The sequence below is a fragment of the Coregonus lavaretus genome (assembly GCF_964263955.1).
Source record: "Coregonus lavaretus genome assembly, chromosome: 2".
Classification (NCBI taxonomy): Eukaryota; Metazoa; Chordata; class Actinopteri; order Salmoniformes; family Salmonidae; genus Coregonus; species Coregonus lavaretus.
Window position 1 is genome coordinate 72066641 of NC_139989.1, and position 26602 is coordinate 72093242.

At 38.0% G+C, this 26602-nt stretch overlaps 3 protein-coding genes across 4 annotated transcripts in view; 1 reads left to right on the forward strand and 2 right to left on the reverse strand.

Moving 5' to 3' along the window:
• Nucleotides 1-26602, forward strand: part of LOC311140296 (NACHT, LRR and PYD domains-containing protein 3-like) — a 633219-nt gene that overhangs the window by 370218 nt on the left and 236399 nt on the right. The gene's annotated exons all lie outside the window — the stretch shown is intronic.
• The window catches only part of LOC311141762 (uncharacterized protein), a 53284-nt gene continuing 29727 nt past the window's right edge, over nt 3046-26602 (reverse strand). Inside the window, exons 6-11 of one of the 2 annotated variants that reach the window (XM_084177206.1) lie at nt 24892-25008; nt 20188-20304; nt 15309-15425; nt 10429-10545; nt 5565-5681; nt 3046-5292 (exon numbers count right to left, since the gene is read on the reverse strand). In XM_084177206.1, the coding sequence (XP_084033332.1) occupies nt 5244-5292; nt 5565-5681; nt 10429-10545; nt 15309-15425; nt 20188-20304; nt 24892-25008 (634 nt within the window). In that variant the 3' untranslated portion in view covers nt 3046-5243. Of the gene's footprint in view, nt 5682-10428; nt 10546-15308; nt 15426-20187; nt 20305-24891; nt 25009-26602 lie in introns of both variants that reach the window. The other variant, XM_084177205.1, reaches the window with a different exon arrangement.
• LOC311142298 (NLR family CARD domain-containing protein 3-like) overlaps nt 4597-26602 on the reverse strand; it is a 96112-nt gene continuing 74106 nt past the window's right edge. Inside the window, exon 9 of the mRNA XM_084177917.1 lies at nt 4597-4615. Within this exon, the coding sequence (XP_084034043.1) occupies nt 4612-4615 (4 nt within the window). The 3' untranslated portion in view covers nt 4597-4611. The remainder of the gene's footprint in view (nt 4616-26602) is intronic.

Genomic DNA, 26602 nt, shown 5'->3' on the forward strand with positions numbered 1-26602 from the left:
GACTCTGTCACGTCTGTCACCTGTGCTCAGTGTGAACCTGCGAGAGCACAGGGCGCCAGTGGCGAATTTGCCAATCTTGGTGTTCTCTGGCAAATGCTAAACGTCCTGCACGGTGTTGGCCTGTAAGCACAACCCCCACCTGTGGACGTCGGGCCCTCATACCACCCTCATGGAGTCTGTTTCTGACCGTTTGAGCAGACACATGCACATTTGTGGCCTGCTGGAGGTCATTTTGCAGGGCTCTGGCAGTGCTCCTCCTGCTCCTCCTTGCACAAAGGCGGAGGTAGAGGTCCTGCTGCTGGGTTGTTGCCCTCCTACGGCCTCCTCCATGTCTCCTGATGTACTGGCCTGTCTCCTGGAAGCGCCTCCATGCTCTGGACACTACGCTGACAGACACAGCAAACCTTCTTGCCACAGCTCGCATTGATGTGCCATCCTGGATGAGCTGCACTACCTGAGCCACTTGTGTGGGTTGTAGACTCCGTCTCATGCTACCACTAGAGTGAAAGCACCGCCAGCATTCAAAAGTGACCAAAACATCAGCCAGGAAGCATAGGAACTGAGAAATGGTCTGTGGTCACCACCTGCAGAACCATTTCTTTATTGGGGGTGTCTTGCTAATTGCCTATAATTTCCACCTGTTGTCTATTCCATTTGCACAACATCATGTGAAATTTATTGTCAATCAGTGTTGCTTCCTAAGTGGACAGTTTGATTTCACAGAAGTGTGATTGACTTGGAGTTACATTGTGTTGTTTAAGTGTTCCCTTTATTTTTTTGAGCAGTGTATATAAAGCGGTGACAAAATACATGCAAGAAGGGACATGTATTTATATATTTTATAATTCTTTGACAGATCCTATACATTATAATATATTAAAGCAGATGTACTTACCAGAGCACGCCATGGCCACTGAGATTCTCCATAATCATAGGTTATTTCACTCTCTGCTTGAATGTTTTCAATAGCAAACAAGCAAAGATGAGGTTTACATTGGACTGTCATCTTTTTCATTTTGCAATTTGGTGACCTGTGGGCATCATTTACCAGCCGCCCCAGTGAACCGTCTTCGCAGGATGCATCTATGCTAAAATTGAAGAGGGAAACAGATTTACGTTTTCTCCACAAAACATATAAACATATAGAGATTAACTGATGTCTTATAGGGCTTTACTTACCACCATGAGCCATTGTTCCATTCAAAATCAAACAAGAAAGCATTTTGCTTTTCTGTATACTTCCCCTGCCTCTTGTCCCGTTCATATTGCGATATAAACTCCCCACGGTACTCAAGGACAAAGGATCCCTTTTCAATTGGTGCTGAGGCAAATACACCACGTCCTGATACAACAAAGTTAAGAACTTAGTATCAAGTAATCCAGTTCAAATTAGGTTAATGAATTGCAGATGATCAGACCCATTTAGCCTGCTTATCAATGTGTATGATTTAATATTTAGGGGAAAGATCCATTGCAGGGGTGCAAACTGGTAAGGACCCAAAAAGGTGTCAACATTAAAAATAAATTTGGTCTGAAAACTATGAAAATCACGAGGAGACGTATTTTATGTTGGATTTAATGACAGATCTACAGCTAAAAACGGAAAAGCCGAAACAATGGCGTTAAAGCGGGGCAAAAAGAGATGTGATCCCAGGTAAGGTTCCAGCAGTTATCACCGCTAGACCTGCAGTGACTTGCACCGCTGAGTCTGCCTTTGACTCCCCGCTTTAGACCGCTTTATTGCAGACTTTGTATTTAAGGACATTAGCGTACACAAAAAAGTCCCAAATCACACAGGCTGGGATTACGCACCCACTCGTGTTGTGAACATGATTCTCTGTCGGTAGGCCTACTCGGCGGTGCATTTTCGCTGTTAACTTGAATGGTGCCGTATTTGTTCTACGCGCTGATACGCATCATTCACATGTATTGTACATTTTTATCATTTAAATGCTTCTACATTCCGTTTATTGATGGGGTTGTTATGATCAAATGTTAAAAACATTTTTTGAATTTAAATCACATTACCGGCTTTCACACATAGCACGAACGGTCTGCCGACTGGCCAAGGAAATTACCACCAATATCACACATTCTAATAGAAGTTGGGAGGTGTAGTTCATAAATCTTGAATATTTTTCCCCATCCCCCAACTGCTTGCAAAAGAATCACAACATAACTTCTGAAATTGGATGTTAAAGCCGTATGTGTCTAATGCAGCGGTACGCAGTGATTTTTTCACTTGTGTAAGAATTGAATGTGTTTCAAATGACATCCCAATATGGTATGACCCAATAAGTGTAGCGTGTGTGTATAACATACCTTTATAGTCATTGATCCATTTGACTTTATAACAAGGCTTGTCACTTCCAGAAATAATAAAATGAATAGCCTCAGCCTCAGGACTAAGTCTGGCTCTTCGTTTTGACATGCTCTTCAATTGCACATGTGCTCCTCAACTAGAAAACATCTACATTGGATGACAAAAAGTCAGCGAGACAAATACAGAAAAGACTAATACTTGATTTGAATTGAATAAGGATATATCAAATGGTATTAGTCTGCCTTTAGTCATATCGTGCTCATGTTCTTACTAATGCAGTATCCGGTTAGCTTATTAGGCTAACCGATCAGTGCAAACCTTATGCAACTGCAATCACAATAGCAATCTTTTCACAGTAAGCACAGTAAGCAATCTTAACACCTTCAAAGATATATACTGTTATAAAAGTATAGTACTGTAAACTCTACAAATAACATTATCTGAACTGAACAACCAATATCATCACTTTGGCTTTAAATGGAAAAACATGATAGTGCTAAGTAACATTTACATTTACATTTACATTTACATTTTAGTCATTTAGCAGACGCTCTTATCCAGAGCGACTTACAGGAGCAATTAGGGTTAAGTGCCTTGCTCAAGGGCACATTTACGTCATTTAGCAGACGCTCTTATCCAGAGCGACTTACAAATTTGTGCATTCACCCTATAGCCAGTGGGATAACCACTTTACAATTTTTTTTTTTTTTTTTTTTTTTTTTAGCTAGCTAGCTTCGTGCTACACCCGGCACCACCGAAAACAATGCTAACCTACAATAACTACCCACAACAGCCCACGATGCCTAACTATGACACCATAGCTAACTAGTATGCTAGCATCTAATAACACACAGTTTAGCACCAATACTTGGTTACAACAAACTACCAATAGTGTGTTAACACACTAAACAGATAATTCGTGTCCGTGTCTAGTTCCTTTCATAACGCAGCAATAATTAAACGTTGGCTAGCTAGCACAAATATATTGTATTTAGCTGCTACAGTACAGTTAGCTGGTCGTGTTGGCTAGCTAGCAATGGCTACTGTGTTGACTTAGTTTGAAAAACGGCTAGCTAGCTAGCTTCGTGCTACACCCGGCACCGCCGAAAACAATGCTAACCTACAATAACTACCCACAACAGCCCAAGATGCCTAACTATGACACCATAGCTAACTAGCATGCTAGCATCCAATAACACACAGTTTAGCACCAATACTTGGTTACAACAAACTACCAATAGTGTGTTAACACACTAAACAGATAATTCGTGTCCGTGTCTAGTTCCTTTCATAACGCAGCAATAATTAAACGTTGGCTAGCTAGCACAAATATATTGTATTTAGCTGCTACAGTACAGTTAGCTGGTCGTGTTGGCTAGCTAGCAATGGCTACTGTGTTGACTTAGTTTGAAAAACGGCTAGCTAGCTAGCTTCGTGCTACACCCGGCACCGCCGAAAACAATGCTAACCTACAATAACTACCCACAACAGCCCACGATGCCTAACTATGACACCATAGCTAACTAGCATGCTAGCATCCAATAACACACAGTTTAGCACCAATACTTGGTTACAACAAACTACCAATAGTGTGTTAACACCTTAAACAGATAATTCGTGTCCGTGTCTAGTTCCTTTCATGACGCAGCAATAATTAAACGTTGGCTAGCTAGCACAAATATATTGTATTTAGCTGCTACAGTACAGTTAGCTGGTTGTGTTGGCTAGCTAGCAATGGCTACTGTGTTGACTTTGTTTGAAAAACGGCTAGCTAGCTAGCTTCGTGCTACACCCGGCACCGCCGAAAACAATGCTAACCTACAATAACTACCCACAACAGCCCACGATGCCTAACTATGACGCCATAGCTAACTAGCATGCTAGCATCCAATAACACACAGTTTAGCACCAATACTTGGTTACAACAAACTACCAATAGTGTGTTAACACCTTAAACAGATAATTTGTGTCCGTGTCTAGTTCCTTTCATAACGCAGCAATAATTAAACGTTGGCTAGCTAGCACAAATATATTGTATTTAGCTGCTACAGTACAGTTAGCTGGTCGTGTTGGCTAGCTAGCAATGGCTACTGTGTTGACTTTGTTTGAAAAACGGCTAGCTAGCTAGCTTCGTGCTACACCCGGCTACTTACAATACTACCTACAATACCTAACTACAACTACCTACCTACAATCTAAATACATGGTTTAAGCTTTACTCAACACCATATAAGAAGCCAAGCTTACCTCCTGCTAGAGAAAACACAACCTCTCCCGACCACAGCTACCTACCTGTGGTCAAGAACACTTAAATGTAAGAACAGCTTAGATAATAACTATCTCTTTAGTTGTAAATGAAGAAAAATAAATGTATTACCTTCATTTCTCTTGCACTTCTTCCAGTTCTGAATTTTCCATGTGGCAAAAGTCCTTTTCATTCCTTTCAGCTAATTTGCTAACATTAGCTTATCTGGCTAATTGATGCTAAATTACGTTTTTATTTGAGGGATTTAGGGGGATTTTATGATAATAAATAAATAATATGCCATTTAGCAGACGCTTTTATCAAAAGCTTAGTTATAGTTGACTATGATGACATGTATTATGTGTATTCAAGTAAATCTATCTTGAATAGTTGGAAAGTGTGCTCAAACAAAATCAGGATATGTCTTGTAACTAAAGTGTGTCACATGACTAAAGTGTGTCACGTGACTAAAGTGTGTTTAAAGTGTGTTAATGTTCCAAAACTGACCACTAGGTGGCGTATTCACAGGTGAGCAAAAAGAGTAAACACACACACACACTTCAAATCATGAGATTGTGAAATTTAAAGACTTTTCAGATTTTTGGTTTAGGGGCATTCTATGGTCGTCTAGAACACTGTAGTGAGCTCGGAAAAATGAGGACTCCAAAAATGTCCTCATATTTCCAAGCGTCCTGACATTGAAGGTGAGTTGTCATAAAATTGTCTTCATATGTCACCAAAACGAGTACACACACACACACACACACACACACACACACACACACACACACACACACACACACACACACACACACACAGGGAGGGAGGGAGGGAATGTTGTGTTAGTTTAATACTGTTTCAGGACTATGAAAATGGAAAAAAGGATTAGCCTATGGATTATGAAAAAAACACAAATAAATGGTAAAATGGGAGAGGAGAAATGACTAGAGACAGTGTTGTTTAACTCACTGACCATGACCCATGAGTTCTTCTTACCTTTGTTCAGTAGAAAAGTCTCCCTCTCTAAACGTTATAGGTTGTTCCATAGACCGGTCACTCTTCATGGACACACAGCTGGGTACAGGGGAGGCTGGTCTCTCCTGCTTGATTGGGCTTCAACACAACAGAGACAAACATTACATCTCTCATCTACCCTGAGCTCAGATGGGGAAACATAAGAAGAGTTTCATTCCAAAACGCTATATATCCATTTTCAGAAATGTTGGTAAATTAGATTTTATTGTTTGAAGAAATTTTGAAAGAGATTGGTGTGTTCTTTCACTATCTAATCATGGCATGGGGTTGGTTGTAAAATGACACACTTGATGGTTTAATTTCAGAGATTGCCTCACTCTCATAGAAATAAAAATATGGGATGCACACAGTCAAATGTAACAAAAAACGACATTTGTAATACATATACAGAACCAGTCAAAGAAAACATTTACATTTAACATTTTAGTCATTTAGCAGATGTTCTTATCCAGGGCCCGGTTTCTCAAAAGCATCTTAAGGCTAAATCATCGTTAGAACCTTCGTAGGAGCCGATTAATTACAAAGTTGCCGATGTCTTTGCAATTGATACAAACAAGGACGTATAAAATGATGCTTCAAATGAAAACCGAGATAACTGCATTAAAATATAAACAGTAGGCTATAGTCCTATTTCAATCATATTGGAATATATTTCATGTTCAATCAATTGAGTTCTATTCTGCTACTGTCTGTAATCTGTCTCAATATATTTCATGATGTGTAGCCTAACATGTGAACAATGATTCAAATCTGTGATTTAGAATAAGCCGCCTCAATATTTGCAGCTGTAGGTGGTAATATCTCTCTAGAAGCTGATCCGTTATCAGCATCGTGTAATAATTATAATGTTAAGGAAAGATTTGAATGGAGAAAGCTGATCTGAGAGCAGCGCTCCCTTTCTTTCGATCCTATCAGTATTGATACATGCTCCACCGGACATCCAACCTTGTCGTGCTGCTAATCCAGTTTCTGCTGGTCTTCCTGCAGCTATGGAACCCTGACCTGTTCACCGGACGTGCGACCTTGTCCCAAACCTGCTGTTTTGACCCTCTCTCTCTCTCTCTCTCTCTACCACACTTGCTGTCTCGACCTCTGAATGCTCAACTATGAAAAGGCAACTGACATTTACTCCTGAGGTGCTAACCTGTTGCAACCTCTATAACCACAGTGATTATTATTTGACCCTGCTGGTCATCTATGAACATTTGAACATCTTGAAGAACGATCTGGCAATAATGGCCATGTACTCATAAACTCAGCAAAAAAAGAAACGTCCCTTTTTCAGGACCCTGTCTTTCAAAGATAATTCGTAAAAATCAAAATAACTTCACAGATCTTCATTGTAAAGGGTTTAAACACTGTTTCCCATGCTTGTTCAATGAACCATAAACTATTAATGAACATGCACCTGTGGAACGGTCGTTAAGACACTAACAGCTTACAGACGGTAGGCAATTCAGGTCACAGTTATGAAAACTTAGGACACTAAAGAGGCCTTTCTACTGACTCTGAAAAATACCAAAAGAAAGATGCCCAAGGTCCCTGCTCATCTACGTGAACGTGCCTTAGGCATGCTGCAAGGAGGCATGAGGACTGCAGATGTGGCCAGGGCAATAAATTGCAATGTTCGTACTGTGAGACGCCTAAGACAGCGCTACAGGGAGACAGGACGGACAGCTGATCGTCCTCGCAGTGGCAGACCACATGTAACAACACCTGCACAGGATCGGTACATCCGAACATCACACCTGTGGGACAGGTACAGGATGGCAACAACAACTGCCCGAGTTACACCAGGATTGCACAATCCCTCCATCAGTGCTCAGACTGTCCACAATAGGACTGAGGGCTTGTAGCCCTCACCAGACATCACCGGCAACAACGTCGCCTATGGGCACAAACCCACCGTCGCTGGACCAGACAGGACTGGCAAAAAGTGCTGTTCACTGATGAGTCACGGTTTTGTCTCACCAGGGGTGATGGTTGGATTCGCGTTTTTCGGCGAAGGAAAGGGCATTACACCTTTTTCATGATGTCCATCCGGTTTGCTTCTATATGCCATATCTTTCTAACTGTGCTCTTTCCCAAAAGCTCCCAACATACAACCTATATACTTATTATGGACACAGTATGCTTACATTATTAGCTATCTTTGTTATTATTTGTTGTTATTTGTTATTAGTCCCATCCTTCAACTCTATTCAATACCTCCCATCTATCTCTTAACACCATCCATATAGGATTTCTATTTGCCATATATATTTCAACCGTACTGTGATGTTTTACAAAAGTTCTGAACCTTTCTATTCTCATTGCTTCTACAGATTGTGAATTAAAAATAAACATTTTTGCTAAAAGTATTATTATATTATTGATTGATTGACTATGACTTTTCAGATCACCCAGTAATGCTATCTGCAAGGTTAGCTCTAGGTAAATATTGCAATCCTTTAGCCATTCCTGGACCTGTGTCCAAAAACAAGCTACAAATGGACAGAACCAAAACAAATGATCTAACGATTCTGTCTCTTCACAGCAAAATATGCAGAGCTGGGAAGATTGTATACCCCATATAAATAACATTCTATTGGTAGCAAGAATTTTATATAATAATTTAAATTGCAAGATTCTAATTTTTTAATCCAGTGTCGTTTTGCGTGTCAGTTCATAAACACTATGCCATGGGATTGGTACGTCAAAGATCTCTTCCCAACTATTTTGCAATCTATATGGGACGGCTGTCAATCCTTTGGTCCTTAAGTGAAACTGATATACTTTTTTATTTATCACAGTTTTCCTTAACCAATTATGTTCTTTAATGCAAGGCCGATAGACAAGTTCCTTACTTTCTCCCCCTTCCACTTTCCTCTTCCACTTTTGCGGTAAGGCTGCAATTATTTGGTTGTAATTTTGGGTAGAGCAGATATTTCCATATGTTTTTGTTAGCTGCATGTGCGACATAACTCCACCAGTCCTACCGATGATATCATTTACGAAGATTATAACCTTTTTAAACATTCTGTCAAAAACTAAAGGTTTTTTGTCAATTAGTATATTTGAATTTAACCACAATATTTGTTGCATTATTTGTTCTGTCATTTTTGGAGGATTAAATTGAAATTGCAACCAACTTTCTATGGCTTGTTTTAGAAATAGTGACATTTGGGAGATTATTTCCTTTTCAAATAACTGAAAGTGAGAGGTTGTAATCTGAATAAAGGGAAAAAGGCCTTTCTTGAACATTGGGTGAGACAATCTTAGTAATTTGCTTAAGAACCAGTTCGTATTTAAGTATAACTTTTGTATGACTGAAGCTTTTAGTGATAGGTCTAATGCTTTAATATTTAATCATTTCTGTGCTCCGAATTCATATTCATTATATAAATATGCCCTTTTAATTTTGTCTGGCTTGCCGTTCCAAATAAAATAGATTTTTTTTTTCTCATATAATTTAAAAAACTGTTCGCTAGGCGTAGGCAAGACCATAAGCAAATAGGTAAACTGGGACAATACTAAAGAGTTAATCAGGGTTATTTTTCCACAAATTGACAGGTATTTTCCTTTCCATGGTAGTAAGATCTTATCTATTTTTGCTAACTTTCTATTAAAATTTATTGAAGTGAGATCATTTATTTCCTTTGGGATATGTATTCCGAGTATATCCACATCACCATCAGACCATTTTATTGGTAAACTACATGGTAATGTAAAATTTTTATTTTTTAGTGATCCAATACGTAATATAGTACATTTGTCATAATTTGGTTGTAATCCAGAGAGGTTAGAAAATGTATCTAGATCCTCTATGAGGCTGTGGAGGGATTCTAGTTGTGGATTTAAAAGAAAACATGAATCATCAGCGTACAATGACACCTTTGTTTTTAAGCCCTGTATTTCTAATCCTCTGATATTATTATTGGATCTGATTTTAATAGCTAACATCTCGATGGCCACAATAAATAGATATGCCGATAGTGGACAACCTTGTTTCACTCCTCTTGACAGTTTAAAACTTTCTGAGAAATAGCCATTATTTACTATTTTACACCTAGGGTTACTATACATGATTTTGACCCATTTTATAAGAGATTCTCCAAAATTGAAATGCTCCAGGCATTTATATATAAACCCCAGTCGAACTTTATCAAATGCCTTTTCGAAGTCTGCTAAGAATAGCAGGCCTGGTTTCCCATATTTTCCATAGTGTTCTATTGTTTCCAATACTTGCCTTATATTATCTCCAATGTATCTTCCATGTAAAAAACCTGTCTGATTAGAATGAATAATATCCGACAATACATTTTTAATTCTATGCGCTATACATTTTGCTAGGATTTTTACATCACAACACTGAAATGTAAGGGGCCTCCAATTTTGTAAATGGACTGGATCTTTATATTCCACAATTTAGTTAAAAAGAAACAAAAAGTAGCTAAATAAACAAAGGAAATAGTAACATAATAAAATAATAATAAAGAGGCTATAAGGAGTACCAGTACTGAGTCAATGTGCAGGGGTACCAGGTAGTTGAGGTAATATGTACATGTAGGTAGGGATAAAAGTGACACGTCAATCAGGATAGAGATTACATCTCCTCATCCATGGAGTGCACACAAACACACACACACACACACACACACACACACACACACACACACAGGGAATGTTGTGTTAGTTTAATTTTGTTTCAGGACTATGAAAATGGAAAAAAGTTTTAGCCTATGGATTATGAAATTAACAAAAATAAATGGGAAAATGGGAGAGGAGAAATGACTAGAGACAGTGTTGTTTAACTCACTGACCATGACCCATGAGTTCTTCTTACCTTTGTTCAGTAGAAAAGTCTCCCACTCTAAACGTTATAGGTTGTTCCATAGACCGGTCACTCTTCATGGACACACAGCTGGGTACAGGGGAGGCTGATCTCTCCTGCTTGATTGGGCTTCAACACAACAGAGACAAACATTACATCTCTCATCTACCCTGAGCTCAGATGGGGAAACATAAGAAGAGTTTCATTCCAAAACGCTATATATCCATTTTCAGAAATGTTGGTAAATTAGATTTTATTGTTTGAAGAAATTTTGAAAGAGATTGGTGTTTTCTTTCACTATCTAATCATGGCATGGGGTTGGTTGTAAAATGACACACTTGATGGTTTAATTTCAGAGATTGCCTCACTCTCATAGAAATAAAAATATGGGATGCACACAGTCAAATGTAACAAAAAACTACATTTGTAATACATATACAGAACCAGTCAAAGAAAACATTAACATTTGACATTTTAGTCATTTAGCAGATGTTCTTATCCAGGGCCCGGTTTCTCAAAAGCATCTTAAGGCTAAATCATCGTTAGAACCTTCGTAGGAGCCGATTAATTACAAAGTTGCCGATGTCTTTGCAATTGATACAAACAAGGACGTATAAAATGATGCTTCAAATGAAAACCGAGATAATTGCATTAAAATATAAACAGTAGGCTATAGTCCTATTTCAATCATATTGGAATATATTTCATGTTCAATCAATTGAGTTCTATTCTGCTACTGTCTGTAATCTGTCTCAATATATTTCATGATGTGTAGCCTAACATGTGAACAATGATTCAAATCTGTGATTTAGAATAAGCCGCCTCAATATTTGAAGCTGTAGGTGGTAATATCTCTCTAGAAGCTGATCCGTTATCAGCATCGTGTAATAATTATAATGTTAAGGAAAGATTTGAATGGAGAAAGCTGATCTGAGAGCAGCGCTCCCTTTCTTTCGATCCTATCAGTATTGATACATGCTCCACCGGACATCCAACCTTGTCGTGCTGCTAATCCAGTTTCTGCTGGTCTTCCTGCAGCTATGGAACCCTGACCTGTTCACCGGACGTGCGACCTTGTCCCAAACCTGCTGTTTTGACCCTCTCTCTCTCTCTCTCTCTCTCTCTACCACACTTGCTGTCTCGACCTCTGAATGCTCAACTATGAAAAGGCAACTGACATTTACTCCTGAGGTGCTAACCTGTTGCAACCTCTATAACCACAGTGATTATTATTTGACCCTGCTGGTCATCTATGAACATTTGAACATCTTGAAGAACGATCTGGCAATAATGGCCATGTACTCATAAACTCAGCAAAAAAAGAAACGTCCCTTTTTCAGGACACTGTCTTTCAAAGATAATTCGTAAAAATCTAAATAACTTCACAGATCTTCATTGTAAAGGGTTTAAACACTGTTTCCCATGCTTGTTCAATGAACCATAAACTATTAATGAACATGCACCTGTGGAACGGTCGTTAAGACACTAACAGCTTACAGACGGTAGGCAATTCAGGTCACAGTTATGAAAACTTAGGACACTAAAGAGGCCTTTCTACTGACTCTGAAAAATACCAAAAGAAAGATGCCCAAGGTCCCTGCTCATCTACGTGAACGTGCCTTAGGCATGCTGCAAGGAGGCATGAGGACTGCAGATGTGGCCAGGGCAATAAATTGCAATGTTCGTACTGTGAGACGCCTAAGACAGCGCTACAGGGAGACAGGACGGACAGCTGATCGTCCTCGCAGTGGCAGACCACATGTAACAACACCTGCACAGGATCGGTACATCCGAACATCACACCTGTGGGACAGGTACAGGATGGCAACAACAACTGCTCGAGTTACACCAGGATTGCACAATCCCTCCATCAGTGCTCAGACTGTCCACAATAGGACTGAGGGCTTGTAGCCCTCACCAGACATCACCGGCAACAACGTCGCCTATGGGCACAAACCCACCGTCGCTGGACCAGACAGGACTGGCAAAAAGTGCTGTTCACTGATGAGTCACGGTTTTGTCTCACCAGGGGTGATGGTTGGATTCGCGTTTTTCGTCGAAGGAAAGGGCATTACACCTTTTTCATGATGTCCATCCGGTTTGCTTCTATATGCCATATCTTTCTAACTGTGCTCTTTCCCAAAAGCTCCCAACATACAACCTATATACTTATTATGGACACAGTATGCTTACATTATTAGCTATCTTTGTTATTATTTGTTGTTATTTGTTATTAGTCCCATCCTTCAACTCTATTCAATACCTCCCATCTATCTCTTAACACCATCCATATAGGATTTCTATTTGCCATATATATTTCAACCGTACTGTGATGTTTTACAAAAGTTCTGAACCTTTCTATTCTCATTGCTTCTACAGATTGTGAATTAAAAATAAACATTTTTGCTAAAAGTATTATTATATTATTGATTGATTGACTATGACTTTTCAGATCACCCAGTAATGCTATCTGCAAGGTTAGCTCTAGGTAAATATTGCAATCCTTTAGCCATTCCTGGACCTGTGTCCAAAAACAAGCTACAAATGGACAGAACCAAAACAAATGATCTAACGATTCTGTCTCTTCACAGCAAAATATGCAGAGCTGGGAAGATTGTATACCCCATATAAATAACATTCTATTGGTAGCAAGAATTTTATATAATAATTTAAATTGCAAGATTCTAATTTTTTAATCCAGTGTCGTTTTGCGTGTCAGTTCATAAACACTATGCCATGGGATTGGTACATCAAAGATCTCTTCCCAACTATTTTGCAATCTATATGGGACGGCTGTCAATCCTTTGGTCCTTAAGTGAAACTGATATACTTTTTTATTTATCACAGTTTTCCTTAACCAATTATGTTCTTTAATGCAAGGCCGATAGACAAGTTCCTTACTTTCTCCCCCTTCCACTTTCCTCTTCCACTTTTGCGGTAAGGCTGCAATTATTTGGTTGTAATTTTGGGTAGAGCAGATATTTCCATATGTTTTTGTTAGCTGCATGTGCGACATAACTCCACCAGTCCTACCGATGATATCATTTACGAAGATTATAACCTTTTTAAACATTCTGTCAAAAAATAAAGGTTTTTTGTCAATTAGTATATTTGAATTTAACCACAATATTTGTTGCATTATTTGTTCTGTCATTTCTGGAGGATTAAATTGAAATTGCAACCAACTTTCTATGGCTTGTTTTAGAAATAGTGACATTTGGGAGATTATTTCCTTTTCAAATAACTGAAAGTGAGAGGTTGTAATCTGAATAAAGGGAAAAAGGCCTTTCTTGAACATTGAGTGAGACAATCTTAGTAATTTGCTTAAGAACCAGTTCGTATTTAAGTATAACTTTTGTATGACTGAAGCTTTTAGTGATAGGTCTAATGCTTTAATATTTAATAATTTCTGTGCTCCGAATTCATATTCATTATATAAATATGCCCTTTTAATTTTGTCTGGCTTGCCGTTCCAAATAAAATTGAATTTTTTTTTCTCATATAATTTAAAAAACTGTTCGCTAGGCGTAGGCAAGACCATAAGCAAATAGGTAAACTGGGACAATACTAAAGAGTTAATCAGGGTGATTTTTCCACAAATTGACAGGTATTTTCCTTTCCATGGTAGTAAGATCTTATCTATTTTTGCTAACTTTCTATTAAAATTTATTGAAGTGAGATCATTTATTTCCTTTGGGATATGTATTCCGAGTATATCCACATCACCATCAGACCATTTTATTGGTAAACTACATGGTAATGTAAATTTTTTATTTTTTAGTGATCCAATACGTAATATAGTACATTTGTCATAATTTGGTTGTAATCCAGAGAGGTTAGAAAATGTATCTAGATCCTCTATGAGGCTGTGGAGGGATTCTAGTTGTGGATTTAAAAGAAAACATGAATCATCAGCGTACAATGACACCTTTGTTTTTAAGCCCTGTATTTCTAATCCTCTGATATTATTATTGGATCTGATTTTAATAGCTAACATCTCGATGGCCACAATAAATAGATATGCCGATAGTGGACAACCTTGTTTCACTCCTCTTGACAGTTTAAAACTTTCTGAGAAATAGCCATTATTTACTATTTTACACCTAGGGTTACTATACATGATTTTGACCCATTTTATAAGAGATTCTCCAAAATTGAAATGCTCCAGGCATTTATATATAAACCCCAGTCGAACTTTATCAAATGCCTTTTCGAAGTCTGCTATGAATAGCAGGCCTGGTTTCCCATATTTTCCATAGTGTTCTATTGTTTCCAATACTTGCCTTATATTATCTCCAATGTATATTCCATGTAAAAAACCTGTCTGATTAGAATGAATAATATCCGACAATACATTTTTAATTCTATGCGCTATACATTTTGCTAGGATTTTTACATCACAACACTGAAGTGTAAGGGGCCTACAATTTTGTAAATGGACTGGATCTTTATATTCCACAATTTAGTTAAAAAGAAACAAAAAGTAGCTAAATAAACAAAGGAAATAGTAACATAATAAAATAATAATAATGAGGCTATAAGGAGTACCAGTACTGAGTCAACGTGCAGGGGTACCAGGTAGTTGAGGTAATATGTACATGTAGGTAGGTATAAAAGTGACACGTCAATCAGGATAGAGATTACATCTCTTCATCCAGGGAGTGCACACAAACACACACACACACACACACACACACACACACACACACACACACACACACACACAGGGAGTGTTGTGTTTGTTTAATTTTGTTTCAGGACTATGAAAATGGAAAAAAGGTTTAGCCTATGGATTATGAAATTAACAAAAATAAATGGGAAAATGGGAGAGGAGAAATGACTAGAGACAGTGTTGTTTAACTCACTGACCATGACCCATGAGTTCTTCTTACCTTTGTTCAGTAGAAAAGTCTCCCACTCTAAACGTTATAGGTTGTTCCATAGACCGGTCACTCTTCATGGACACACAGCTGGGTGCAGGGGAGGCTGGTCTCTCCTGCTTGATTGGGCTTCAACACAACAGAGACAAACATTACATCTCTCATCTACCCTGAGCTCAGATGGGGAAACATAAGAAGAGTTTCATTCCAAAACGCTATATATCCATTTTCAGAAATGTTGGTAAATTAGATTTTATTGTTTGAAGAAATTTTGAAAGAGATTGGTGTGTTCTTTCACTATCTAATCATGGCATGGGGTTGGTTGTAAAATGACACACTTGATGGTTTAATTTCAGAGATTGCCTCACTCTCATAGAAATAAAAATATGGGATGCACACAGTCAAATGTAACAAAAAACGACATTTGTAATACATATACAGAACCAGTCAAAGAAAACATTTACATTTGACATTTTAGTCATTTAGCAGATGTTCTTATCCAGGGCCCGGTTTCTCAAAAGCATCATAAGGCTAAATCATCGTTAGAACCTTCGTAGGAGCCGATTAATTACAAAGTTGCCGATGTCTTTGCAATTGATACAAACAAGGACGTATAAAATGATGCTTCAAATGAAAACCGAGATAACTGCATTAAAATATAAACAGTAGGCTATAGTCCTATTTCAATCATATTGGAATATATTTCATGTTCAATCAATTGAGTTCTATTCTGCTACTATCTGTAATATGTCTCAATATATTTCATGATGTGTAGCCTAACATGTGAACAATGATTCAAATCTGTGATTTAGAATAAGCCGCCTCAATATTTGCAGCTGTAGGTGGTAATATCTCTCTAGAAGCTGATCCGTTATCAGCATCGTGTAATAATTATAATGTTAAGGAAAGATTTGAATGGAGAAAGCTGATCTGAGAGCAGCGCTCCCTTTCTTTCGATCCTATCAGTATTGATACATGCTCCACCGGACATCCAACCTTGTCGTGCTGCTAATCCAGTTTCTGCTGGTCTTCCTGCAGCTATGGAACCCTGACCTGTTCACCGGACGTGCGACCTTGTCCCAAACCTGCTGTTTTGACCCTCTCTCTCTCTCTCTCTCTCTCTACCACACTTGCTGTCTCGACCTCTGAATGCTCAACTATGAAAAGGCAACTGACATTTACTCCTGAGGTGCTAACCTGTTGCAACCTCTATAACCACAGTGATTATTATTTGACCCTGCTGGTCATCTATGAACATTTGAACATCTTGAAGAACGATCTGGCAATAATGGCCATGTACTCATAAACTCAGCAAAAAAAGAAACGTCCCTTTTTCAGGACCCTGTCTTTCAAAGATAATTCGTAAAAATCTAAATAACTTCACAGATCTTCATTGTAAAGGGTTTAAACACTGTTTCCCATGCTTGTTCAATGAACCATAAACTATTAATGAACATGCACCTGTGGAACGGTCGTTAAGACACTAACAGCTTACAGACGGTAGGCAATTCAGGTCACAGTTATGAAAACTTAGGACACTAAAGAGGCCTTTCTACTGACTCTGAAAAATACCAAAAGAAAGATGCCCAAGGTCCCTGCTCATCTACGTGAACGTGCCTTAGGCATGCTGCAAGGAGGCATGAGGACTGCAGATGTGGCCAGGGCAATAAATTGCAATGTTCGTACTGTGAGACGCCTAAGACAGCGCTACAGGGAGACAGGACGGACAGCTGATCGTCCTCGCAGTGGCAGACCACATGTAACAACACCTGCACAGGATCGGTACATCCGAACATCACACCTGTGGGACAGGTACAGGATGGCAACAACAACTGCCCGAGTTACACCAGGATTGCACAATCCCTCCATCAGTGCTCAGACTGTCCACAATAGGACTGAGGGCTTGTAGCCCTCACCAGACATCACCGGCAACAACGTCGCCTATGGGCACAAACCCACCGTCGCTGGACCAGACAGGACTGGCAAAAAGTCCTGTTCACTGATGAGTCACGGTTTTGTCTCACCAGGGGTGATGGTTGGATTCGCGTTTTTCGTCGAAGGAAAGGGCATTACACCTTTTTCATGATGTCCATCCGGTTTGCTTCTATATGCCATATCTTTCTAACTGTGCTCTTTCCCAAAAGCTTCCAACATACAACCTATATACTTATTATGGACACAGTATGCATACATTATTAGCTATCTTTGTTATTATTTGTTGTTATTTGTTATTAGTCCCATCCTTCAACTCTATTCAATACCTCCCATCTATCTCTTAACACCATCCATATAGGATTTCTATTTGCCATATATATTTCAACCGTACTGTGATGTTTTACAAAAGTTCTGAACCTTTCTATTCTCATTGCTTCTACAGATTGTGAATTAAAAATAAACATTTTTGCTAAAAGTATTATTATATTATTGATTGATTGACTATGACTTTTCAGATCACCCAGTAATGCTATCTGCAAGGTTAGCTCTAGGTAAATATTGCAATCCTTTAGCCATTCCTGGACCTGTGTCCAAAAACAAGCTACAAATGGACAGAACCAAAACAAATGATCTAACGATTCTGTCTCTTCACAGCAAAATATGCAGAGCTGGGAAGATTGTATACCCCATATAAATAACATTCTATTGGTAGCAAGAATTTTATATAATAATTTAAATTGCAAGATTCTAATTTTTTAATCCAGTGTCGTTTTGCGTGTCAGTTCATAAACACTATGCCATGGGATTGGTACGTCAAAGATCTCTTCCCAACTATTTTGCAATCTATATGGGACGGCTGTCAATCCTTTGGTCCTTAAGTGAAACTGATATACTTTTTTATTTATCACAGTTTTCCTTAACCAATTATGTTCTTTAATGCAAGGCCAATAGACAAGTTCCTTACTTTCTCCCCCTTCCACTTTCCTCTTCCACTTTTGCGGTAAGGCTGCAATTATTTGGTTGTAATTTTGGGTAGAGCAGATATTTCCATATGTTTTTGTTAGCTGCATGTGCGACATAACTCCACCAGTCCTACCGATGATATCATTTACGAAGATTATAAACTTTTTAAACATTCTGTCAAAAAATAAAGGTTTTTTGTCAATTAGTATATTTGAATTTAACCACAATATTTGTTGCATTATTTGTTCTGTCATTTCTGGAGGATTAAATTGAAATTGCAACCAACTTTCTATGGCTTGTTTTAGAAATAGTGACATTTGGGAGATTATTTCCTTTTCAAATAACTGAAAGTGAGAGGTTGTAATCTGAATAAAGGGAAAAAGGCCTTTCTTGAACATTGGGTGAGACAATCTTAGTAATTTGCTTAAGAACCAGTTCGTATTTAAGTATAACTTTTGTATGACTGAAGCTTTTAGTGATAGGTCTAATGCTTTAATATTTAATAATTTCTGTGCTCCGAATTCATATTCATTATATAAATATGCCCTTTTAATTTTGTCTGGCTTGCCGTTCCAAATAAAATTGATTTTTTTTTTCTCATATAATTTAAAAAACTGTTCGCTAGGCGTAGGCAAGACCATAAGCAAATAGGTAAACTGGGACAATACTAAAGAGTTAATCAGGGTGATTTTTCCACAAATTGACAGGTATTTTCCTTTCCATGGTAGTAAGATCTTATCTATTTTTGCTAACTTTCTATTAAAATTTATTGAAGTGAGATCATTTATTTCCTTTGGGATATGTATTCCGAGTATATCCACATCACCATCAGACCATTTTATTGGTAAACTACATGGTAATGTAAAATTTTTATTTTTTAGTGATCCAATACGTAATATAGTACATTTGTCATAATTTGGTTGTAATCCAGAGAGGTTAGAAAATGTATCTAGATCCTCTATGAGGCTGTGGAGGGATTCTAGTTGTGGATTTAAAAGAAAACATGAATCATCAGCGTACAATGACACCTTTGTTTTTAAGCCCTGTATTTCTAATCCTCTGATATTATTATTGGATCTGATTTTAATAGCTAACATCTCGATGGCCACAATAAATAGATATGCCGATAGTGGACAACCTTGTTTCACTCCTCTTGACAGTTTAAAAATTTCTGAGAAATAGCCATTATTTACTATTTTACACCTAGGGTTACTATACATGATTTTTGACCCATTTTATAAGAGATTCTCCAAAATTGAAATGCTCCAGGCATTTATATATAAACCCCAGTCAAACTTTATCAAATGCCTTTTCGAAGTCTGCTAAGAATAGCAGGCCTGGTTTCCCATATTTTACATAGTGTTCTATTGTTTCCAATACTTGCCTTATATTATCTCCAATGTATCTTCCATGTAAAAAACCTGTCTGATTAGAATGAATAATATCCGACAATACATTTTTAATTCTATGCGCTATACATTTTGCTAGGATTTTTACATCACAACACTGAAATGTAAGGGGCCTCCAATTTTGTAAATGGACTGGATCTTTATATTCCACAATTTAGTTAAAAAGAAACAAAAAGTAGCTAAATAAACAAAGGAAATAGTAACATAATAAAATAATAATAAAGAGGCTATAAGGAGTACCAGTACTGAGTCAATGTGCAGGGGTACCAGGTAGTTGAGGTAATATGTACATGTAGGTAGGGATAAAAGTGACACGTCAATCAGGATAGAGATTACATCTCCTCATCCATGGAGTGCACACAAACACACACACACACACACACACACACACACACACACACACACACACACACACACAGGGAATGTTGTGTTAGTTTAATTTTGTTTCAGGACTATGAAAATGGAAAAAAGGTTTAGCCTATGGATTATGAAATTAACAAAAATAAATGGGAAAATGGGAGAGGAGAAATGACTAGAGACAGTGTTGTTTAACTCACTGACCATGACCCATGAGTTCTTCTTACCTTTGTTCAGTAGAAAAGTCTCCCACTCTAAACGTTATAGGTTGTTCCATAGACCGGTCACTCTTCATGGACACACAGCTGGGTACAGGGGAGGCTGGTCTCTCCTGCTTGATTGGGCTTCAACACAACAGAGACAAACATTACATCTCTCATCTACCCTGAGCTCAGATGGGGAAACATAAGAAGAGTTTCATTCCAAAACGCTATATATCCATTTTCAGAAATGTTGGTAAATTAGATTTTATTGTTTGAAGAAATTTTGAAAGAGATTGGTGTGTTCTTTCACTATCTAATCATGGCATGGGGTTGGTTGTAAAATGACACACTTGATGGTTTAATTTCAGAGATTGCCTCACTCTCATAGAAATAAAAATATGGGATGCACACAGTCAAATGTAACAAAAAACTACATTTGTAATACATATACAGAACCAGTCAAAGAAAACATTTACATTTGACATTTTAGTCATTTAGCAGATGTTCTTATCCAGGGCCCGGTTTCTCAAAAGCATCTTAAGGCTAAATCATCGTTAGAACCTTCGTAGGAGCCGATTAATTACAAAGTTGCCGATGTCTTTGCAATTGATACAAACAAGGACGTATAAAATGATGCTTCAAATGAAAACCGAGATAACTGCATTAAAATATAAACAGTAGGCTATAGTCCTATTTCAATCATATTGGAATATATTTCATGTTCAATCAATTGAGTTCTATTCTGCTACTGTCTGTAATCTGTCTCAATATATTTCATGATGTGTAGCCTAACATGTGAACAATGATTCAAATCTGTGATTTAGAATAAGCCGCCTCAATATTTGCAGCTGTAGGTGGTAATATCTCTCTAGAAGCTGATCCGTTATCAGCATCGTGTAATAATTATAATGTTAAGGAAAGATTTGAATGGAGAAAGCTGATCTGAGAGCAGCGCTCCCTTTCTTTCGATCCTATCAGTATTGATACATGCTCCACCGGACATCCAACCTTGTCGTGCTGCTAATCCAGTTTCTGCTGGTCTTCCTGCAGCTATGGAACCCTGACCTGTTCACCGGACGTGCGACCTTGTCCCAAACCTGCTGTTTTGACCCTCTCTCTCTCTCTCTCTCTCTACCACACTTGCTGTCTCGACCTCTGAATGCTCAACTATGAAAAGGCAACTGACATTTACTCCTGAGGTGCTAACCTGTTGCAACCTCTATAACCACAGTGATTATTATTTGACCCTGCTGGTCATCTATGAACATTTGAACATCTTGAAGAACGATCTGGCAATAATGGCCATGTACTCATAAACTCAGCAAAAAAAGAAACGTCCCTTTTTCAGGACCCTGTCTATCAAAGATAATTCGTAAAAATCAAAATAACTTCACAGATCTTCATTGTAAAGGGTTTGAACACTGTTTCCCATGCTTGTTCAATGAACCATAAACTATTAATGAACATGCACCTGTGGAACGGTCGTTAAGACACTAACAGCTTACAGACGGTAGGCAATTCAGGTCACAGTTATGAAAACTTAGGACACTAAAGAGGCCTTTCTACTGACTCTGAAAAATACCAAAAGAAAGATGCCCAAGGTCCCTGCTCATCTACGTGAACGTGCCTTATGCATGCTGCAAGGAGGCATGAGGACTGCAGATGTGGCCAGGGAAATAAATTGCAATGTTCGTACAGTGAGACGCCTAAGACAGCGCTACAGGGAGACAGGACGGACAGCTGATCGTCCTCGCAGTGGCAGACCACATGTAACAACACCTGCACAGGATCGGTACATCCGAACATCACACCTGTTGGACAGGTACAGGATGGCAACAACAACTGTCCGAGTTACACCAGGAATGCACAATCCCTCCATCAGTGCTCAGACTGTCCGCAATAGGACTGAGGGCTTGTAGCCCTCACCAGACATCACCGGCAACAACGTCGCCTATGGGCACAAACCCACCGTCGCTGGACCAGACAGGACTGGCAAAAAGTGCTGTTCACTGATGAGTCACGGTTTTGTCTCACCAGGGGTGATGGTTGGATTCACGTTTTTCGTAGAAGGAAAGAGCATTACACCTTTTTCTTAATGTCCATCCGGTTTGCTTCTATATGCCATATCTTTCTAACTGTGCTCTTTCCCAAAAGCTCCCAACATACAACCTATATACTTATTATGGACACAGTATGCTTACATTATTAGCTATCTTTGTTATTATTTGTTGTTATTTGTTATTAGTCCCATCCTTCAACTCTATTCAATACCTCCCATCTATCTCTTAACACCATCCATATAGGATTTCTATTTGCCATATATATTTCAACCGTACTGTGATGTTTTACAAAAGTTCTGAACCTTTCTATTCTCATTGCTTCTACAGATTGTGAATTAAAAATAAACATTTTTGCTAAAAGTATTATTATATTATTGATTGATTGACTATGACTTTTCAGATCACCCAGTAATGCTATCTGCAAGGTTAGCTCCAGGTAAATATTGCAATCCTTTAGCCATTCCTGGACCTGTGTCCAAAAACAAGATACAAATGGACAGAACCAAAACAAATGATCTAACGATTCTGTCTCTTCACAGCAAAATCTGCAGAGCTGGGAAGATTGTATACCCCATATAAATAACATTCTATTGGTAGCAAGAATTTTATATAATAATTAAAATTGCAAGATTCTAATTTTTTAATCCAGTGTCGTTTTGCGTGTCAGTTCATAAACACTATGCCATGGGATCGGTACGTCAAAGATCTCTTCCCAACTATTTTGCAATCTATATGGGACGGCTGTCAATCCTTTGGTCCTTAAGTGAAACTGATATACTTTTTTATTTATCACAGTTTTCCTTAACCAATTATGTTCTTTAATGCAAGGCCGATAGACAAGTTCCTTACTTTCTCCCCCTTCCACTTTCCTCTTCCACTTTTGCGGTAAGGCTGCAATTATTTGGTTGTAATTTTGGGTAGAGCAGATATTTCCATATGTTTTTGTTAGCTGCATGTGCGACATAACTCCACCAGTCCTACCGATGATATCATTTACGAAGATTATAACCTTTTTAAACATTCTGTCAAAAAATAAAGGTTTTTTGTCAATTAGTATATTTGAATTTAACCACAATATTTGTTGCATTATTTGTTCTGTCATTTCTGGAGGATTAAATTGAAATTGCAACCAACTTTCTATGGCTTGTTTTAGAAATAGTGACATTTGGGAGATTATTTCCTTTTCAAATAACTGAAAGTGAGAGGTTGTAATCTGAATAAAGGGAAAAAGGCCTTTCTTGAACATTGAGTGAGACAATCTTAGTAATTTGCTTAAGAACCAGTTCGTATTTAAGTATAACTTTTGTATGACTGAAGCTTTTAGTGATAGGTCTAATGCTTTAATATTTAATAATTTCTGTGCTCCGAATTCATATTCATTATATAAATATGCCCTTTTAAATTTGTCTGGCTTGCCGTTCCAAATAAAATTGAATTTTTTTTTCTCATATAATTTAAAAAACTGTTCGCTAGGCGTAGGCAAGACCATAAGCAAATAGGTAAACTGGGACAATACTAAAGAGTTAATCAGGGTGATTTTTCCACAATATTTTTTAGTGATCCAATACGTAATATAGTACATTTGTCATAATTTGGTTGTAATCCAGAGAGGTTAGAAAATGTATCTAGATCCTCTATGAGGCTGTGGAGGGATTCTAGTTGTGGATTTAAAAGAAAACATGAATCATCAGCGTACAATGACACCTTTGTTTTTAAGCCCTGTATTTCTAATCCTCTGATATTATTATTGGATCTGATTTTAATAGCTAACATCTCGATGGCCACAATAAATAGATATGCCGATAGTGGACAACCTTGTTTCACTCCTCTTGACAGTTTAAAACTTTCTGAGAAATAGCCATTATTTACTATTTTACACCTAGGGTTACTATACATGATTTTGACCAATTTTATAAGAGATTCTCCAAAATTGAAATGCTCCAGGCATTTATATATAAACCCCAGTCGAACTTTATCAAATGCCTTTTCGAAGTCTGCTATGAATAGCAGGCCTGGTTTCCCATATTTTCCATAGTGTTCTATTGTTTCCAATACTTGCCTTATATTATCTCCAATGTATCTTCCATGTAAAAAACCTGTCTGATTAGAATGAATAATATCCGACAATACATTTTTAATTCTATGCGCTATACATTTTGCTAGGATTTTTACATCACAACACTGAAGTGTAAGGGGCCTCCAATTTTGTAAATGGACTGGATCTTTATATTCCACAATTTAGTTAAAAAGAAACAAAAAGTAGCTAAATAAACAAAGGAAATAGTAACATAATAAAATAATAATAATGAGGCTATAAGGAGTACCAGTACTGAGTCAACGTGCAGGGGTACCAGGTAGTTGAGGTAATATGTACATGTAGGTAGGTATAAAAGTGACACGTCAATCAGGATAGAGATTACATCTCTTCATCCAGGGAGTGCACACAAACACACACACACACACACACACACACACACACACACACACACACACACACACACAGGGAGTGTTGTGTTTGTTTAATTTTGTTTCAGGACTATGAAAATGGAAAAAAGGTTTAGCCTATGGATTATGAAATTAACAAAAATAAATGGGAAAATGGGAGAGGAGAAATGACTAGAGACAGTGTTGTTTAACTCACTGACCATGACCCATGAGTTCTTCTTACCTTTGTTCAGTAGAAAAGTCTCCCACTCTAAACGTTATAGGTTGTTCCATAGACCGGTCACTCTTCATGGACACACAGCTGGGTGCAGGGGAGGCTGGTCTCTCCTGCTTGATTGGGCTTCAACACAACAGAGACAAACATTACATCTCTCATCTACCCTGAGCTCAGATGGGGAAACATAAGAAGAGTTTCATTCCAAAACGCTATATATCCATTTTCAGAAATGTTGGTAAATTAGATTTTATTGTTTGAAGAAATTTTGAAAGAGATTGGTGTGTTCTTTCACTATCTAATCATGGCATGGGGTTGGTTGTAAAATGACACACTTGATGGTTTAATTTCAGAGATTGCCTCACTCTCATAGAAATAAAAATATGGGATGCACACAGTCAAATGTAACAAAAAACGACATTTGTAATACATATACAGAACCAGTCAAAGAAAACATTTACATTTGACATTTTAGTCATTTAGCAGATGTTCTTATCCAGGGCCCGGTTTCTCAAAAGCATCTTAAGGCTAAATCATCGTTAGAACCTTCGTAGGAGCCGATTAATTACAAAGTTGCCGATGTCTTTGCAATTGATACAAACAAGGACGTATAAAATGATGCTTCAAATGAAAACCGAGATAACTGCATTAAAATATAAACAGTAGGCTATAGTCCTATTTCAATCATATTGGAATATATTTCATGTTCAATCAATTGAGTTCTATTCTGCTACTGTCTGTAATCTGTCTCAATATATTTCATGATGTGTAGCCTAACATGTGAACAATGATTCAAATCTGTGATTTAGAATAAGCCGCCTCAATATTTGCAGCTGTAGGTGGTAATATCTCTCTAGAAGCTGATCCGTTATCAGCATCGTGTAATAATTATAATGTTAAGGAAAGATTTGAATGGAGAAAGCTGATCTGAGAGCAGCGCTCCCTTTCTTTCGATCCTATCAGTATTGATACATGCTCCACCGGACATCCAACCTTGTCGTGCTGCTAATCCAGTTTCTGCTGGTCTTCCTGCAGCTATGGAACCCTGACCTGTTCACCGGACGTGCGACCTTGTCCCAAACCTGCTGTTTTGACCCTCTCTCTCTCTCTCTCTCTCTCTACCACACTTGCTGTCTCGACCTCTGAATGCTCAACTATGAAAAGGCAACTGACATTTACTCCTGAGGTGCTAACCTGTTGCAACCTCTATAACCACAGTGATTATTATTTGACCCTGCTGGTCATCTATGAACATTTGAACATCTTGAAGAACGATCTGGCAATAATGGCCATGTACTCATAAACTCAGCAAAAAAAGAAACGTCCCTTTTTCAGGACCCTGTCTTTCAAAGATAATTCGTAAAAATCTAAATAACTTCACAGATCTTCATTGTAAAGGGTTTAAACACTGTTTCCCATGCTTGTTCAATGAACCATAAACTATTAATGAACATGCACCTGTGGAACGGTCGTTAAGACACTAACAGCTTACAGACGGTAGGCAATTCAGGTCACAGTTATGAAAACTTAGGACACTAAAGAGGCCTTTCTACTGACTCTGAAAAATACCAAAAGAAAGATGCCCAAGGTCCCTGCTCATCTACGTGAACGTGCCTTAGGCATGCTGCAAGGAGGCATGAGGACTGCAGATGTGGCCAGGGCAATAAATTGCAATGTTCGTACTGTGAGACGCCTAAGACAGCGCTACAGGGAGACAGGA